Source organism: Martes martes (assembly GCF_963455335.1).
Source record: "Martes martes genome assembly, chromosome: 4".
Classification (NCBI taxonomy): Eukaryota; Metazoa; Chordata; class Mammalia; order Carnivora; family Mustelidae; genus Martes; species Martes martes.
Window position 1 is genome coordinate 156,684,321 of NC_137891.1, and position 19,221 is coordinate 156,703,541.

At 39.4% G+C, this 19,221-nt stretch overlaps 1 protein-coding gene across 4 annotated transcripts in view; it reads left to right on the forward strand.

Annotated features, from left to right (window-relative positions):
• Positions 1 to 19,221, forward strand: part of EIF2B3 (eukaryotic translation initiation factor 2B subunit gamma) — a 126,779-nt gene that overhangs the window by 46,241 nt on the left and 61,317 nt on the right. For all 4 annotated transcript variants that reach the window (XM_080800708.1, XM_080800707.1, XM_080800706.1 and 1 more), the window contains one exon: positions 7,595 to 7,706. In XM_080800708.1, coding sequence (XP_080656834.1) covers positions 7,595 to 7,706 — 112 coding nt within the window. The remainder of the gene's footprint in view (positions 1 to 7,594; positions 7,707 to 19,221) is intronic.

The following is a 19,221-nucleotide window of genomic DNA, read 5'->3' on the forward strand; positions in this document are numbered from 1 at the left end:
CCCGTGTTGGATATTAATGGGCCTTTTGATCTGAAAAGTCAAGTCTTCAGTTCTGAAAATTTTCTCAAATTAATATCTTTTTTCTTTTTAACCCACCAGCAAACTCAAACTTAACTTTTACTAGCGTGATTTCCACCCCCCTTCCCCAAATCGTTGTTATCCCTCTTTGTTTGTTTTAAGATTTTATTTACTTACTTGGGAGAGAGAGAGAAAACGTAACAGAGGGGTGTGTCAGAAGGGGAAGCAGACTCCCCGCTGACCAGGGAGCCTGACACAGGGCTCGATCCCAGGACCCTGGAATCATGACCTGAGCAAAAGGCAGATGCTTAAGGGACTGATCCACCCAGGTGCCCCAGTGTCTTACTTTTGATCTCAGCTCAAGTCTCAAATCTCAGGGTCATGAGTTCAAGCCCCATATTGGGCTCCACACTGAACGTGGAGCCTACATTAAAAAAAAAAAAGACTCATCAAAAAGATTAGAAATAACAAGTGTTGGTGAAGATACATGGAAAAGGGAACCCTCACGTACTGTTGTTGGGAATGTAAATTGGTGCAGCCACTTTGGAAAAGGATATGGAAGTTCCTTAAAAAATTTAAAAAAAGGGATGCCTGGGTGGCTCAGTGGGTTAAAGCCTCTGCCTTCGGCTTGGGTCATGATCCCGGGGTCCTGGGATCGAGCCCCGCATCAGGCTCTCTGCTCAGCAGGGCACCTGCTTCCTCCTCTCTCTCTGCCGGCCTCTCTGCCTACTTGTGATCTCTGTCTGTCAAATAAATAAATAAAATCTTTGGAAAAAAAAATTAAAAAAAAGAATTACCATATGATCCAATAATTCCACTACCGAGTATTTCTCCAAAGAAAATGAGAACACTCGGGGCGCCTGGGTGGCTCAGTGGGTTAAAGCCTCTGCCTTCGGCTCAGGTCGTGATCCCAGGGTCCTGGGATCGAGCCCCGCGTCGGGCTCTCTGCTCAGCGGGGAGCCTGCTTCCCTCTCTCTCTCTGCCTGCCTCTCCGCCTACATGTGATCTCTGCCTGTCAAATAAATAAATAAAATCTTTAAAAATAAAAAAAAAATAATAAAAAATTAAGAAAATGAGAACACTGATTCAAAAAGATATATGCAACCCCTTGTCCTTGCAGCTTTATTTATAGTGGCCAAAATATGGAAACAACATAAGTGAATGGATAAAGAAATTGTGGTATCTATACAGAGTGGAAGATTATTCAGCCACAAAAAAAGAATGAAATTTTGCCATTTGCACCAACATGGATGGACCTCAAGGATATTATGCTAAGTGAAATAAGTCAGACAGAAAGACAGATACCATATGATCTCTTTTACATGTGGAATCTTAAAAAAAAAAATTTAAACTAAGCTCATAGAGGGACACCTGGATGGCTCAGTCAGTTAAGCGTCTGCCCTCGGCTCAGGTCATGATCCCAGGGTCCTGGGATCAAGTCCTGCACTGGGCTCCTTGCTCAGCGGGGAGCCTGCTTCTCCCTCTGCCTCCCGCTCCCCCTGCTTGTGCACTGGCTCTCTCTGACAAATAAATAAAATCTAAAAAAAAATAAATAAATAAAACAACTTTAAAGAAAACAAACTAAGCTCATAGATACAGAGAATAAATTGGTGGTTTTCAGTGATGGGGAGTGGGAGATAGAAGAAATGGGTAAGCTGCTTTTGTTTTATTTTGCTTTCGTTTAAATAAATTGAATTGTTTATGGGTGCCTGGGTGGCTCAGTTAGTTAAGTGTCTGCCTTCGGCTCAGATCATGATTCGGGGTCCCGGAATCAAGCCCCATATCAGGCTCCCTGCTCTGTGGGGAGCCTGTTTCTCCCCTTGCCCCTCCCACGCTTATGCATGCTCTCTCTCTCTCTCTAATAAATAAATAAAATTTTTAAAAATAATAGAATAAATTGAATTTTTAGAAATGTAAAGTTAAAACCTGCAAAAAAAAGTAGCATGATTTGTGTAATCTTCTGCTTCTTCATGATTCTTTAGGTTGGCAGTTTGGGCTGTTGTAACTGAGTTGGCTCATTTCTGTTCCGAGTGATTATTAGCTAGTGTATATTATCTGTTGTGTAAATTATCTATTGTTGCATAACAAATTACCACAAACTTAACATCTTAAAACAATACTGTGGGTCAGGAATCTAGGCATTACTTAGTTGGGCCTCTGACTCAGAGTCTTTTACAAGCCTGAAATCAATGTGTCATTTAGGGTTGAGGTTTCATCTGAAGGCTCAGCTAGGAAAGGATTTGCTTCTGAGCTCACTTGTTTGTTGGCAAAAATTCAGTTCCTTGAGGACTGTTGGACTGAGAGCCTCAGTTTCTAACTGGATGTTGGCCAGAGGCTGCCCTCATTTCCTTATCACTTGGGCTTCTTCAGCAAAACAACTTGCTTCACCAAAGCCAGCAAGGGAGAGAACCTTCTAGCAAGACAGAAGTTACAAAGTTATGTGACTGAATCACAAAAACAGTATCTCATCACCTTTGCCACATTCTGTTGGTTAGAAGCATGCTGCTGGGCCAGCCCATATTCAGTGTGTGGGTCGGGGGGATACAGAAGGGTGTGACTACCAAGAGTCAATTAGCATTCTTAGAGACTATCTACCACAGTTGGGCTCACTGATATGTCTAGGCCCTCAGCTGCGACAGTTGGGTTTCTCTTTCCATCTAGTCTGTTATCATACTGGAGGCCCAAGCTTGTTCACATGGCAGCAGCAGGTTCTAAAAGAGTAAGAGAGGAAACTACAAACAAGGTCTCTTGGATCTAAGCTTGGAACTCAGACTGTATCACTTTCATTGCATTCTTTAAAGCTAGTGGCTAGGCCAGCCTGTATATAAGGGATGGGGAACTAGACCTTAACCTCTTTTTTTTTTTCCCCTCCCATGAGCACTTTTTTTTCCTTCAGTTTTTTTTGTTTTTAATGGTGATAAAATACATATAAAATTTACCATCTTTTTTTAAGTGTACAGTTCATTGGTGTTAAATACAGTTATAATGCTGTGCAACTATCACCACCATCCATCTCCATAACTCTTTTCATCTTTGAAACTGGAACTCAGTAACTCCTCATTTCCTCCTCCCCCGAGCCCTCTGAAGCCAGCATGATATTTTCTGTCTCTATGATTTTGACGACTTTAAGTACCATATATAAATGGAATCATACAGTATTTGTCTTTCTGTCACTGGCTTATTTCATAGTGTAATGCCTCTGAGGTTGATCTGTGCTTAGCATATTGCAGAATTTCCTTCATTTTTAAGGCTGAATTATATTTTCTTGTAAGTATATATTACATTTTGCTTATCCATTACTCCATCAGTGCACACTTGGGTTGCTTTCACATTTCAGCTATTGTGAATAATGCTGTTATGAACAGGGGTGTACACATGTCTCTGTGAAACCCTGCCTCTCATTTTTTGGGGTGGTATATCCAGAAATAGAATTGCTGAATCATGTGGTAATTCTGTTTGGGTTTTTTTTTTTAAGATTTTATTTATTTATTTGACAGAGAACAAGCAAGCACAAGCAGGGGGAGTGGGAGAGGGAGAAGCACACTCCCCGCTGAGCTGGGAGTCCAGTGCAGGGCTTGATCCCAGGACCCTGGGATCATGACCTGAGCCAAGGGCAGATGCAACCAACTGAGCACCCAGGCACCCCTCTATTTTTAATTTTTTGAGGAACAATTTTACATTGTAGCTATACCATTTTACATTCTAGACCTTACCTCTTGAAGGGAAGAACAACAAATTTGTAACCCTTTAAAATCTACTATATACGGGCGCCTGGGTGGCTCAGTGGGTTAAAGCCTCTGCCTTCAGCTGAGGTCATGATCCCAGGGTCCTGGGATGGAGCCGCGCATCGCATCCGCATCCACATCCGGCTCTCTGCTCAGCAGGGAGCCTGCTTCCCCCACTCTCTCTGCCTCCCTCTCTGCCTACTTGTGATCTCTCTCTCTCTGTCAAACAAATAGATAAAATCTTTAAAAAAAAAAATCTACTATATACGTTTTTCTCCATAATTGAAGTATTTTTATTTTATGTACAATGAGTTGGCATTAAGGGAGGTATCTAGGAGATCTACAGTTAAGGTAGGTATCTTGGATGACCCATTCAAGGAAGTTCACTAAATCCAACTTAATGAAGCCTATATCCTTCACGTACTTACAGAAACACTGGCAGCATATTGAGGTCAGATTTCAGGATGAGACCATGCTGGTTTGAGCAGCCATGGCAAGAACAAGAACCCTGACCAAATTTTCTCAGATGGCTCCCATAGAGTTGCTGGTAACCCATTCTGCTCTCTCAGCTGCAACGAGGCAAAAGGGCTACTGTATACATTTTTAGTTTTGATTTGCTATATTTTGTTTAGGATCCTTGTACTTATGTAATAAATTAATATGCCTGTAACTTTCCTTTCTCATAATATTTTTATCTGGTCTTGGCATCAGGATCCTGCTAGCCTTATAAAATGAGGAAATGAAACTCCCTACTATAAACATAATGCCTGTCATAGGGGAGGTGCACAAGTATATTTATTAGTTGAATGAATGAATGGATAAGTAAATGACTATGGAAGAAACAAAAGGGTCAGGCAGACTAGTAAAAATCAACTAGAAAAAAATTATGAGTAGTTGACAGAATTTTTTTAATGGAAATTCATAGTTTTAACTGTTTTCTTAATCTCATTTTTGTAGTCTTCTGAGGATAGACATTCTGATATTAGTTGCTCTGCTCCCAAAGTAGAATTTACATTGTTAGAACAGAAAGAAATCTTTCCCAGGTTCCTGTAATTTGTAGCATATTCATAGGTCCCAGTTACTATGGTAGCTACGAGGAAGCAAATATAGGGAGGGGACCCTGAGAGTGAGGAATGTGAGTAAAGAGCACATAGCTGAAACATGGACTTGGAAATCACTGTTCCCAGGACATTCAGTAATTCAAGGTTTTGTGGGCTGAAGGACTTGGATAGAGTAAGCACTCCAAATTATATCCAAAAATAACATCTCTGTGTTTCTTTTTAAAATATTGGCTCATAATCAGACTGTTGCAGACTGTTATATTCTTAAGTTTCCTTGTAATGGATGAATTAATATATGTCATATCTATTGTGTGGCATTTGAAATTCTCTGCAAAATTCACTTCAACTGAAATTTCCTGTAAAACTTATCTTCAAATTGGTAATTGGTATTATCTACCCTTCCTTCTTTGGAGTTCACTAATTTTGGTTATTGGGGAAAAAAACCCAATATATAACTTGTTTTGTTTTGTTTTGTTTTTAGTTTATTTATTTATTTAAGTAATCTCTACACCTAGTGTGGGGCTCAAATTCATGGCCGTGAGATCAAGAGTCACATACTCTTTTGATGAGCCAGCCATGCGCCTCAACATATAACTTTTTTTTTTTTTTAAGATTTTATGTATTTATTTGACAGACAGAGATCACAAGTAGGCAGAGGGGCAGGCAGAGAGAGTGGGGGAAGCAGGATCCGCAGGAAGCAGAGAGCCTGATGCACGGCTCCATCCCAGGACCCTGGGGTCATGACCTGAGCCGAAAGCCGAGGCTTTAACCCACTGAGCCCCCAGGCGCCCCCCAACATATAACTTTTTATGATAGTTTTTCCCTATTTAGATTCAGATGCTACAGATGAATAGATGACCAGAAACCATCTGAAGGAGAGAATGCTTTCAAGCACCTGGGCTAAACACATTATACACTTGAGTAATACATTTGATTCTAGGTATACAGGCAGTTGCAGCCAACAGTGAACCATGTTCAGTTATGTAGTAACTGTTATCTGTCAGTAGGAGGCAGACAAATTCATCTTTAGAAATACTAGAGGTTCTAGAGGCTCCTGAGTAGCCTGGTTGATTAAGCGTCGGGCTCTTGATCTCAGGGTCATGAGTTCAAGCCCCACATTGAGATCCACACTGTGCATGGAGCCTGCTTAAAAAAAGAAAGGAAGAAAAAAACAATATTATTTTTCTAGAGCTCAACTATATTTTTCTTTTTCAAAGAGGTATTAAATCCTTCCTTTATTTGATTGCTGTGAGGACCAAATGAGAGTATGCATTTTGTATAGTTTTTTTAAACATGAACATTTTATTTAATGTTTGAGTTAAGCTCTTATACAGGTTATAAGAGCTTTGCAAATATTAACTGATTTAATCCTCATAATAAGCCTGTGTGAGGTAGACACTATTATGATACACATTTTGCAGATGAAACTGAGGGATAGAAAAGTATCTTGCTCAAAGACATACAGCTAGTAAGTAGGATTTATACCAGGTGGTTAGGCCTCAGAGGCATTCTTCTTTATCATGATGCTACGCTTCCTTTATGTGAAAATGCTTTTGTAAGCTATAGATAGATACTGTTAGTAGTTTTTATTAAGTGCTTGACACTATACTAGATGTTACAGGAGATATAAAGGAATCATAAGCCTGCCTTTGAAGAATTTATAATCTGGTTAGGGAAAGAAATATAACAGAAAACAGCAATAATACGACAGCCTATAACATCACCATCTACCAGAGAACTCTCCACATTAGTAAATAGGCACCTTGTTTTCTTTCAGCGCTCTCTTACACAGCATAAAATCTAATGCATAATAGATATATGGTTAATGTTGATTAACGTACATGTTCTTAAATAATGTTATTCCCACTTCCACAGTGAGAAGACCTCGGGTGTTATTTGTAGAGAAAGAATTCCTTTTTATACTGTCCTTCTGTGCCATGTAATGAGTTTATGGGCCATCCACTTATTTGGCTTTTTTTCATTAACATATAATATATTATTTGCCCCAGGGGTACAGGTCTGTGAATCATCAGGCTTACACACTTCACAACACTCACCATAGCACATACCTCCCCAATGTCTATAACCCAACCACCCTCTCCATAACCCCCTTGGCTTTTATTTTTGATTTTTATTTTTGACAAAAATTCTGTATGTTTAAAGTGTGCAGTGATGTTTTGATATATGTAGACGTGATTATGAAATGATTGCCACAATCAAACAAACATACCTACCACCTCCTTAACTCTCAGTTTTTGGGATAATTTCACATTTACAGAGTGATTACAAGACTAGTAGAGAACTTATATATCCTTTACCCAGATTCCCCAAATGTTAACATTTGTTCTATCATTCACTCTCCTTGTGATATACTTTCAATATATAATATGTATAAACAATATATTACATATACTATTATTATTTTTCTCAGCTATTTGAGAATAAGTTGCAGGTATGATTCCCTTTGCCTTTAAATACATCGGTGTATATCCTGTCCCCCACCCCTCACTGCCACCCAGAAAGGACAGTCTGTTAAAACAGAAAATTACACTGCTACAATACTTTAATCTACAGATCTTATTCAGACTTCACCAGTTAACCTAACACTATCCTTTAGAACAATACAAAAACATTTTGACTAGTCATGTTTTAAACATTGTGGTATGTGCTGTATGACAATCCTGTATTTAGTTCCAAGAGAACTGTGAGCAGGTGCCCTGTCCCCCTGACTTCGTCATGCAGGCAGGGGCAAATGGCTTTGTTTGATTTCCCTTCTTTTGTATGATGCAGTGGAGCAACGTGACTTCATCGGAGTGGACAGCACTGGAAAGAGGCTGCTCTTCATGGCTAATGAAGCGGACTTGGATGAAGAGCTGGTCGTTAAGGGATCCATCCTGCACAAGTAAGCCCTAGGGTTTTCTTTCTGGCAGTTCTCCTTGTCTTAAAACAAAATAAAACCACCCAGTGGATGGGAAAGGAGGAATGAAAGCTAGATTATACTGTGTGAAATTGACAAAAGTATGTGACTGTTTTCCCATGAGACGGGATGAAGGCTTTTCTTCACCGCACAAGCTTAGCTTTTCCCTGTGTCTTTTTTGCCAAGGTAGAGTCAAGTCCTGCATAGCAGTAGGGCAAAGCAGCTGTGGGGAGAAGAGGGAACAGGACTGTCTTTCTAACAGTGTTCTGGAGCTTCCTTTTCTTTAATTGTGGTAAGCACACAACATAAAATTTACCATCTTATCCACTTTTAAGTGTACAGTTCACTAGTGTTAAACATATTCACATTGTTGTGAAACAGATCTCCAGAACTTTTTCATCTTGCAGAACTGAAATTCTGCATCTGTTGAACAATAGCTCTTCCCTTTTTCCTGTCCCTAGCTCCTGGTAACTGCCATTTGACTCTCTGTTTCTATTAATTTGTTTACGTTAGATGCCTCAGATAAGTAGAATTATGCAGTATTTGTCCTTTGTTGACTGGCTTATTTCACTTAGTATAAAATCCTCAGGGTTCATCCATGTTGTAGCATGTGTCAGAATGCCTTCCTTTGTAAGGCTACATAATATTCCGTTGTGTGGACATGCCACATTTTTTTTTTTTAAATATATTCATCTGTCCGCAGACACTTGGGTCATTTCCACCTCTTGGCTATTGTGAATAATGCTGCAGTGAACATGGGTGTGCACATATCCCTTTAAGATCCTGCTTTGGATTCTTCTGGATATACACCCAGAAGTGGGATTGCTAGATTCTATGACAGTTCTAGTTTTAATGTTTGGAGAAACCTCTCTACTGTTTTCTATAGTAACTGTGCTGTTTTACAATCACACCAACAGTGCACAAACGTTCTAGTTTCTCTATATCCTTGTCAACACTTGTTATTTTCTGTTTTTTGATAGTAGCCATCATAATGGCTACAAATAGGCAACCCAGTCACACATCTTTTTTAATCAGCATTTATTGAGTGCTTGCCCAGTATGGACTTTTTCATCAGAAGCCACCCTACTCAGAGCTGTACTGTCTGATACCAGTACATACACAGGGAAGTTTAAAAACTTTGGAGCCTGGGTTCGACTTGTCTGTGGTTTTATCCCAGATTGCAGTTCTCTGTTATTCTTTTTTTTTTTTAAGATTTTATTTATTTTATTTATTTATTTGACAGAGAGAGAGATCACAAGTAGGCAGAGAGGCAGGCAGATAGGGGGAAGCAGGCTCCCTGCCAAGCAGAGAGCCTGATGTAGGGCTTGATTCCAGAACCCTGGGATCATGACCTGAGCCGAAGGCAGAGGCTTAACCAACTGAGCCACCCAGGCTCCCCTGTAATTCTTGATTAAACCCATTTTGCTGCTTAAAAACAAAACAAAATAAAACAAACAAACAAAAATGTTTGAAGCCTGGATGAAATGAATGTAAAAAGAGTAAATTGGGAAAGAAAAGTATCTTACTTATTGTTTTGCTGTCTAGCACAACAGAGGTAGGGGACGTATTTCAAATTATGTAATTTAATGAAAATGAAATTAAATTCTAACTTTAGCTAGCCCAATTACCCCAATGGATTAGAGTTCGGTATTAGAGGCTTTGTTTTCTCATCAATAAAAATGGGTTTGGGGACGCCTGGGTGGCTCAGTTGGTTGAGTGGCTGCCTTCGGCTCAGGTCATGATCCCGGCGTCCTGGGATCGAGTCCCACATCGGGCTCCTTGCTCCGCAGGGAGCCTGCTTCTCCCTCTGCCACTCTGTCTGCCTGTGCTCTCTCTCCCTCTCTGACAAATAAATAAATAAAATCTTTAAAAAAAAAAAAAATGGGTTTGATAATAATAGGGCTGCGTGGGGAATAAATGTATGTAAAACAACCTAATACCTGTTTCATAATAAGTCGTCAAAAAATAGTAGACATTATTATTTCTAAACAAATAGACAATGCTTGAAAAATACATGCATAATATCACTTCCAGATTAAAATTTGTTGCTTCAGATTACATCACAAACTTCCCACTGACTAGTTCCTAATTAAATGTGAAAAACTCAATTAATATAAAACTGGCAGAAAGGGATGTCTGGGCAGCTCAGTCAGTTAAGCGTCTGCCTTTGGCTCAGATCATGATCCCAGGAGTCCCACACTGGGCTCCTTACTCAGCGGGAAGCCTCCTTCTCCCTCTGCCTGCTGCTCCCACACCCAATCCCTGTGCGTGTGCATTCACACTGTCTCCCTTTCTCTCTGAAAAATAAATAAATAAAATCTTTTTACCAAATAAATAAAACTGGCAGAAATTTCAATAATGGCAGAGTAAGATAATTAAATATAATAAAACTTAAAAACTGGTGGTCAAGGAAAGAAACAAGATTCTGACAAGAAACAGAAAGGAATAGGGGCACCTGGGTGACTCAGTCTGTTAAGCGTCTGCCTTTGGCTCAGGTTATGATCCCAGGGTCCTAGATCAGGCTCCCTGCTCATCAGGGAGCCTCCTTTTCCCTCTGCACCTCCCCCTGCTCATGCTCTCGCTCTCTCTCTCATATAAACAAAAAAAATCTTTTAAAAAAAAAAAAAAAAAAGAGGGGCGCCTGGGTGGCTCAGTGGGTTAAGGCCTCTGCCTTCGGCTCCGGTCATGATCCCGGGGTCCTGGGATCGAGCCCTGTATTGGGCTCTCTGCTCGGCGGGGAGCCTGCTTCCCCTCTCTCTCTCTGCCTGCCTCTCTGCCTACTCGTGATCTCTGTCTGTCAAATAAATAAAATCTTCAAAAAAAAAAGGAAGAAGAAGAAAGAAACAAAGGAATAAAGGTAGGCTCCCAACTCCACCCTATCACCGCTCACCAAAAGCCATACTGAAATACTAATGAAATCCTGCAAATTCTCACTAATAGCTCCAAAGCTGGAAAGAAGCAAACTGAACACATATCTGTACTTCTATCTTCTTCTGACTGAGGAGCAGTGGGAATAACTACTTGCAAGTAAATGATGAGGCAGAGAAAATGAACGATGAGGCTGACTCTTTAACAGAAACAAAAGCTCAAGCCTACAAATGAATAGGTGATGTAGTAGAAAGCTGGAAGATATTCCTCCATAGGAATAGAATATACCCCTTAATTATGTGGAATGAAACAAGAATATATAACAGAATCTCAAGAAAGAAAAATATTTTAATAGAGATTCTGCAGTTCCTTAGCTGTGTTCCCTGTGTTCCTTCTACATTCCCTGAAGCCATAGAAAAGTACACAGAATACAAAATAAGCAGCACTACCGAGCATTTGTCCGAAGAAAACAAAAACAAAAATTTGAAAAGATATGTGCATTTATGTTTATTGCAGCATTATTTATAGTGGATATAGAAGCAACCTGTGTCCACTGATAGATGAATGGATAAAGAAGATGTGGTGGGGCACCTGGGTGGCTCAGTTTGTTGGGCATCTGTCATCAGCTGAGGTCATGATCCCCAGGGCCTGGGATCGATCCCTACATGGGGCTCCTTACTTAGTGGGGAGTCTACTTCTCCCTGTCCCTCTGCTTCTCCTCCTTGCTCACTCTCTCTCTCTCTCTAGTAAATAAAATAAAATCAAATCCTTTTTTCAAAGAAAATTAAAAAAAAAAAAAAACAGAAACAGACCCATAAATAAAGAGAACAAACTGGTAGTAGCCAGAGGGGAGGAAAGTGGGGATGGGCAAAAAGAGGTAAAGGAGGGTAGAAGGCACAGGCCTCAAGTTAATGGGATGAGTAAGTCACAGGTATGAAAGATTCAACACAGGGAGTTTAGTCAATAGTGTTATAATAGCATTGTATAGTGACAGATAGTAGCTACACTTCTGGTGAGCATAGCATAAAGTGTCAAATCACAGTGTTGTACACATGAAACTAATGTAACATTGTGTATCTACTATACTTCAATATAAACAAAAAGGAAAAAAAATTACCACCACACATAATGGTTGGTCTCAGATACAGGAGGATGAGAGGTAAGAACTCATCCATATCATATCTAAATAAAACAAGCATGAACAAGACCAAAAGAATCAGTATGTCAACTACGCAAACATACAGCAAACAAATGAAAGCAAGAAAAATGCTCTAAAAAGACAATGTATCCTGAAAAAAACACAATTCAATGACTAGAATTTCCTGTACTATACAGCTATAAAACAACTCATCAAAATGTGAATTTAATAAATAAAAGTTTGGTGATGAGGTGATAAAACAACATGAGATAAAAGAAGATATTATAGAACTAAGAAGATAAGTTGAGAACTAATTAAAATAGCAAAGAACACAACAGATACTGCTGAAAATCAAATTATTGACATAGAGGAAAGGCTTGAGGTATTTAGTGATTTTGATGAAAAAATAAATGATTAAAAATTATAGCAAATCTAATAGGAAAAAAAAAGACAAAGATGACTCAATAAATTAATATCTCTGAAAAAGAGAACTAAACATGTGGCCAAAGGCTGTAGTCAAAGATACAAGGCCTTCTTGGTAAACTAGTTTAAAGCTTTTAATAAAAAGATAGAAGGGCTAAGTAAATATGATGACTTCTGAAATCCCACTAAAAGAGCAATATGGAGATTTTAGAGAGGGATAAATCCAGAAGACTAAAGAAGATTAAAAACGAAAAAGCAACAACAGTTTAGAAACAGGAAAACAGGACAGTTGAACGTACCTGAGAAAGCTGAATGCTAAGCCAGCAGTGGGTGAAGCTGAACTGCAGACTGATTTACTCTACAAAACTCTAAGTAGTCAAGATTCAGCAGTACCGAGTATATCCAAAAGTGAAGCTAAAAACTGGATTACTTGAAAATTTGTCCAAACTGTAGATAGATGCTCAAATTTCCTCCTCACCAAACCTCATAAGATTTATTCTTGGAAGAGGGTAAAGTAGATCTCTGGATTGGGGCATTAGGCATGAATGAGGTTAGAGGTACCATACAAAAAATGGGGGGTACCATACCAAAAAAAAAGTGAACATATGTCCTGAGGTCTTTAGCTTCTGTCTCCCACTTAGCTTCTATATACCAGCAGCCAAGCTTGTATCTGTCAAGCAAGGACGTTAGAAGATTCTTCTCTGTGGTAAAAGACAGTCCAAGAGGAGACCTAAAGACATAGACATCAGGGAATCCCCACCGGAAAACCCATTTCTTGGGTCATCCTACCTTGAACTTCAAAGCTGACAAAGCTCACCACATATTGGGTGTTCACAGTGAAATATTTATTGTGCCACTCTTAAATTTAGATAAAAAAGAAACAGGGATTACAAGATGTAGGGGCTGGAACAAACAGAAAAAAAATCCAAGCTGGCAGAAAACCCAATAGAAATTGTTCAGAGAGAAGAAAACTTCCAAAGTAACATTACTCAGAAAGATTCACTAATATTTGAGCATCTGAATATCACTATCCTAGGAGATAGAAATACAGCAGCAAACAAAGCACACCAAAATCTTTGCCCTCATTGAGAGATGAGAGAATACTGCATTCATGAACCCAAAAGCAGAATGCTATATTAAAAAGGGAGCATTTAGTGGCACAGAAATAGACATGGAGATCAGTGGAACAGAATAGAGAGCCCAGAAATAAACCCATGATTTATGTGGACAATTAACTTATGACAAAGGAGCCAAGAATATACAGTATAGAAAAGACGGTCTCTTCGATAAATGGTGCTGAGAAAACTGGACAGCTGCATACAAAAGAATGAAACTAGACCACTTTCTAACATCATACACAAAAATAAGCTCAAAGTGGATTAAAGACTAAATGTGAGACCTGAAAATATGAAAATCCTAGAAGAGAACACAGGCAATAATTTATCTGACATTGACCATAACAGCATTTTTCTGTATGTCTCCTAAGGCAAGGAAAACAAGAACAAAAATAAACTATTGGGACTACATTGCAGTAAAAAACTTTTGCCCAGAAAAAGAAAACCATCAACAAAACAAAAAGGCAGCCCACTGAATGGGAGAAGATATTTGCAAACGATATATCCAATAAGAGGTTAATATCCAAAATATATATATATATAAAGAACTTATCCGGGGTGCCTGGGTGACTCAGTCAGTTAAACATCCAACTCTTGGTTTCTGCTCAGGTCATGATCTCATGTTTCGTGGGATCAAGCCCCATGTTGGGCTCCATGCTTAGGAGGGAATCTGCTTGAGATTCTCTCCCTCTACCCCTGACCCAACATGTGTACATGCTTGTTCTCACTCTCTCTCAAATAAATAAATCTTTGAAAAGAACTAGACTACTCAACACCAAAAAAACCACAAAAATCTGACTTAAAAGTGGACAGAAGACCTGAATAGACATATTTCCAAAGAAGACAGACAGACAGCCAGCAGACACATAAAGAGATGTTCAGCATCACTCATCATCAGGGAAATGCAAATCAAAACCACAGTGAGCAGGCACCTTGGGTGGCTCAGTCAGTTAAGTGACTGACTTCACCTCAGGGTCTTGATCTCAGGGTCCTGGGATCAAGCCTATGTCAGGCTCCCCATTTAGTAGGGAGTCTGTTTGTCCCTCTCCCTCTCCATCTGTCCTTCCTCCCACTCATGCTCTCTCTCTCTTCCAAATAAATAAATAAAATATTTTTTAAAAAAAGCAAACCCACAATGAGCTATCACCTTACACCTGGCAGAATGGCTAAAATAAAAAAGACAAGAAACAACAAGTGTTGGTGAGAATACGGAGAAAAAGAAACCCTCATGCACTGTTGGTGGGGATATAAATTGGTACAGCCACTGTGAAAAACAGGATGGAGGTTCCTCAAAAACTTAAAAATAGAAATACCATGTGATCCAGTAATTCTCTATTTGCTATTTATCCAAAGAAAATGAAAACACTGATTTGAAAAGGCATATACACCCCTATGTTTATTGCAGCATCATTTACAATAGCCAAGATATGGAGGAAACCTAGGTGTCCATCAATAGATGAATGTATAAAGGAGTTGTGGTATGTGTGTGTACACACACACACACACACACACACACACACACACACACTCGAATATTATGCAGCCATTAAAAAGGTGAGATCTTGCCATTTGCAACACCATGAATGGACCTAGAGGGTTTATGCTAAGTGAAGTAAGTCAGACTGAGAAAGACAAATGCCATATATTTTGCTTACATATGGAATCTAAAAAATGAAACAAATAAAAAACAAAAAAGCAGAATCAGAGCTGTAAATACAGAGAACAAACTGATGGTTGCCAGAGGGAAGGAGAGTGAAGGGTTGAGCAAAATGGGTAAAGGGGAGTGGGAGATACAGGCTTCCAGTTATGGAATGAATAAATCATGGAAATGAAGGGTACAGCTTAGGGAACATATAGTCAATGATACTGTAATAGCATTCTTTGGTAGCTGCACTGGTGGTGAAGCTAGCATAAGGTATAGAGATGTTGAATTACTACATTGTGGTCAAGTATACTAAAAAAATTTTTTTTAAGGGGAGCATTTAGAGAAGAAGAAAGTGCTAATGGTAAAAATGAAAAACTCAATAGAAAGGTTGAAAATTTTGGGAAAGTTTTGAAAAATGTCTCACAAAGCAAAATAAAACAACAGATTGATAAAAAAAATAATAAGAAAACTAAAGGAGCAACCTAGGAGGTCCAACATTTGATATTAGGAGTTCCAGGAAAAGAGAGAAAATGGAGAGGGGAGATAGCATCAATGAAGAAATATAAAAACATTTCTCAGAACGAAAGGAGCTGAGTTTCTAGACTGAAAGGAAACAGTGCCCAGCAGAATGCATGAAAAGAAACATACTGGGGCGCCTGGGTGGCTCAGTGGGTTAAAGCCTCTGCCTTCGGCTCAGGTCATGATCCCAGGGTCCTGGGATCGAGCCCCGCATCGGGCTCTCTGCTCAGCAGGGAGCCTGCTTCCTCCTCTCTCTCTCTGCCTGCCTCTCTGCCTACTTGTGTCTGTCAAATAAATAAATAAAATCTTTAAAAAAAAAAAAAAAGAAACATACTAAGGTTGTCATTGTGAAATGTGAGAACATTTTACTGTTGTAACACTGATGTCAAAGAGAAGATCCAACAAGCTTCTAGATGGGAGGGGAGATATCATACATAAAGGAACTAAAACAGCTTTGAACTTTTAACAGCAGCAGCACTAGAAACTATAAAACAATGGAGGACAGCTTTCAAAATTCTTAAATCTATATGTAGTCAAACAATCAACTATGAAAGTAGAATAAGCATTTTACAGACAGTTGCTTTCCAAGCATCTGTTTTCAGAAAGCTGCTAGAGAATTTATAACACCAAAACCCTGGCATAATCTAAGAAAGAAAGACATGGGATTATAGGAAAAAGAATCCCCAGGATGATGATAAAGGCGATTCCAGGATAACACCTTCGCTCTGGGTATAGATGGCAATCAGACCAGATTGGAATAGGTCAGAAAGCTTTGGGAATAATTCCCTCAGGATACTCATATATTTCTTCTGACAAAAATGGCAGAATACTTGGTGTGTCTCAACATTTTGAGAGGAGTTTTGAGCACTTGGTGGTTAGTTTGGGGTTGAATTATTGATAAGTATCTGGAAAACTAAGAAATGGGAGAAAACAGTAATACCAAGGCAAACAAAAATATGCAGGAAAAAAGTTAACCATTAGTTACTGAATGTTTCAGCTGTAACTTATGTTTATATATGCATCATAATGTAATCACTGACTTGATCTAACCAAAATCATGATAATTACTTTGGAATGATGACAGGGAGGGTTAGTGTATTGGAGACACAAGGGAAGATAAGAGAGATAAACTTCCTCTTTGATAGTTAATAGCTATAATAACAAACTTCAATTATTGAACTAACCAAAACAGTAAAATTAGGGAGGTAAAAGGTACAGGAAGTATGGGTGTATGTGGTAAGGGTAGGGCTGGTCATGAAAGAAAGCTAAATCCTCATCTTCCATAGTGGGAAATCAACAGATAATGTCTGAAGTGGAAAAACTAAGGAATATCAATATTAAAATGTTACTAGAAATACAGATATAAATACTAAATGGATCCACTAAAATAATTGAAAATGGGTGCTTCTGGGGAACAGAAAATGGGGAGGGGAGGGAATAGAGGACTGAAATTTTTCTTTGTAAGCCTCAAGAAACTATTTAACCTTACTTACATAAAGTATGTGCATATGTAATTTTAATTAAATTAAAAACAAGATAATATACAATAAAAATTCCTGAATCAAGTAAAAATCTGCCCATCTTAAGAATCTGCAAGTTTTATGGGGCACCTGGGTGGCTCAGTCAGTTACGCGTCTGCCTTCAGCTCAGGTCATGATCCCAGGGTCCTGGGATCCAGCCTTGCGTCAGGCTCCCTGCTCAGCAGAGAGCCTGCTTCTCCCTCTGCCTCTCCCCCACTCATGCTCTCTCTAACTCTTTCTCTCTCAAATAAAGAAATTAAATATTTTAAAAAGAATCTCCAACAAATTTTAAGAGTATTGTATGTTCTAAGAAAATTTGGCCAGAAGCACACGTGCGTGCTCTCTCTTTCAAATAAACAAGTAAAATCTTTTTTAAAAGATAAATAAGGGGCGCCTGGGTGGCTCAGTGGGTTAAAGCCTCTGCTTTCGGCTCTGGTCATGATCCCAGGGTGCTGGGATCGAGCCCTGAATCAGGCTCTCTGCTCAGCAGGGAGCCTGCTTCCTCCTCTCTCTCTGCCTGCCTCTCTGCCTACTTGTGATCTCTGTCTGTCAAATAAATAAATAAATTCTTTAAAAAAAATAAATATAAAGGCATCAGGAAGACATTCTCAAACATGAAAGGACTCAAAAATATGGCATCTATGAGCCCTTTTTGGGGGAAAAAAATAACTTCTTGACAGCTAGCTGCCATGTCATGAGAACATTCAGGCAGGTTATGGAGAAACCCATGTGGTGAGGAACTGCCGGCAACCACAGTAGTGAGCTTGGAAGCAGATATTCTGAGACTTGTCAGCAGCCATGTTGAAAGCAGCTTCTCCTCCAGTCAGCCTTGAGTTGACTGCAGCCCTTGGCCAGCAGCTTGACTGCAGCCTCATGAGAGAACCTGAGTCAGAACCATGAAACCACTCCCCGATTCCAAACACTGAGATAATAGTTTGTTATTTTAAGCCTCTGAGTTTGAGGTAATTTGTTATATAACTATAGATGACCAATAAAATTCTCAATCTCTAGGCTTTGGATCAAGAGTCTTTCAGAAACAATGAAGTTGAAAGACATCTTGGAGGGGAAAAAAATAATGTGCTTATATAGCACAACTCCTTTCCTTTGCGCCTCAGTTTGCTCCCCGCATATCTTGGAAGTTGGGAAAGTCACGTGGCTGTATATGTGGGATGCATCCTGTCTTAGCTGGATGCCTTTGCTAAGATCTTGGACAAACTGTCAGCTCAGTCAGAAACATGAAGGAAATGGGCAGTCATCGTATGGTCTTACTAAACTTGTAAGGTTTTTGTTGTTTAAACATTGGCAACAAACAGTCTCATAATTTTCTTTCTTGTGTTTCACGGGAGAGAGGCCTGGGTTAGAATGAATTATTGAGAAAAGGAACCGCCCCTTGACCCACAGTATTCATTGTTATAGTGTGATGTGATAGACATAGAGGTAAAATGCTCAGGTACCCCTTCAAAGAAGGATTTGCTGCTCATCTGTAAGGAGTGTAGTTAGCACACAGCCTCTAGTTGTTATCTTCAGGATCTCCCTCATCTTTAAGAGCCACATTGCCCAAGGTCATACCCTTGCTGCGGGCAGCCTGCATCCCAAGACTAAATGAAGGATGCGTGTAAAGGCCCGCTCACTCTGATAGGCAATACTTGCTCCTGAACTCCCTGCCAGGTTGGCTGGGGCTTTGTAGAACCTGCATCTCAATTCAGTTTGCCTCTGCCCAGTCTTGCTTCCTCCTCTTCCTTTCACAGGTATTGATCCCTAATAAACATCTTGTCCCCCAAATACTGTCTCAGCTCACCTCTTGAGAATCCAGCCTTCAACACACAATAATGGTTTTCCCCGTGATTTGCTACCACCTGGTAAAGCAAATTTTCTCACCCTTGGGATGATCGTTTTTACAACTGTAAAATTAAACTGCCTGGATTGTTAAATTGTTTTCTTTCTCAGGAAGGAAACCTGATGCAGTGGCCTCTGCATGTATTAAAACTGTGATGAATGTTATCTAATAATCTGCATGCCTCTTATAACTCCTGACTGAGGATGTACCAAAAAATATATATCCTTTCAGTCAGTCTTTCCAACTTCACTATAGTAAGCACTGATTTCTTGTCTGCTCTTCTCACAAGACCAATCGTTCTGAACCGGGGAACATTTTTAAAAATGCTAATGGCTGAGACCCACCCCTAGAGATTCTTACTTAATTGGTCTGGCAGAGGACAGGCATTTTTATTTTTATTTTTTTAAAGATTTTACTTACTTATTTGGCAGAGAG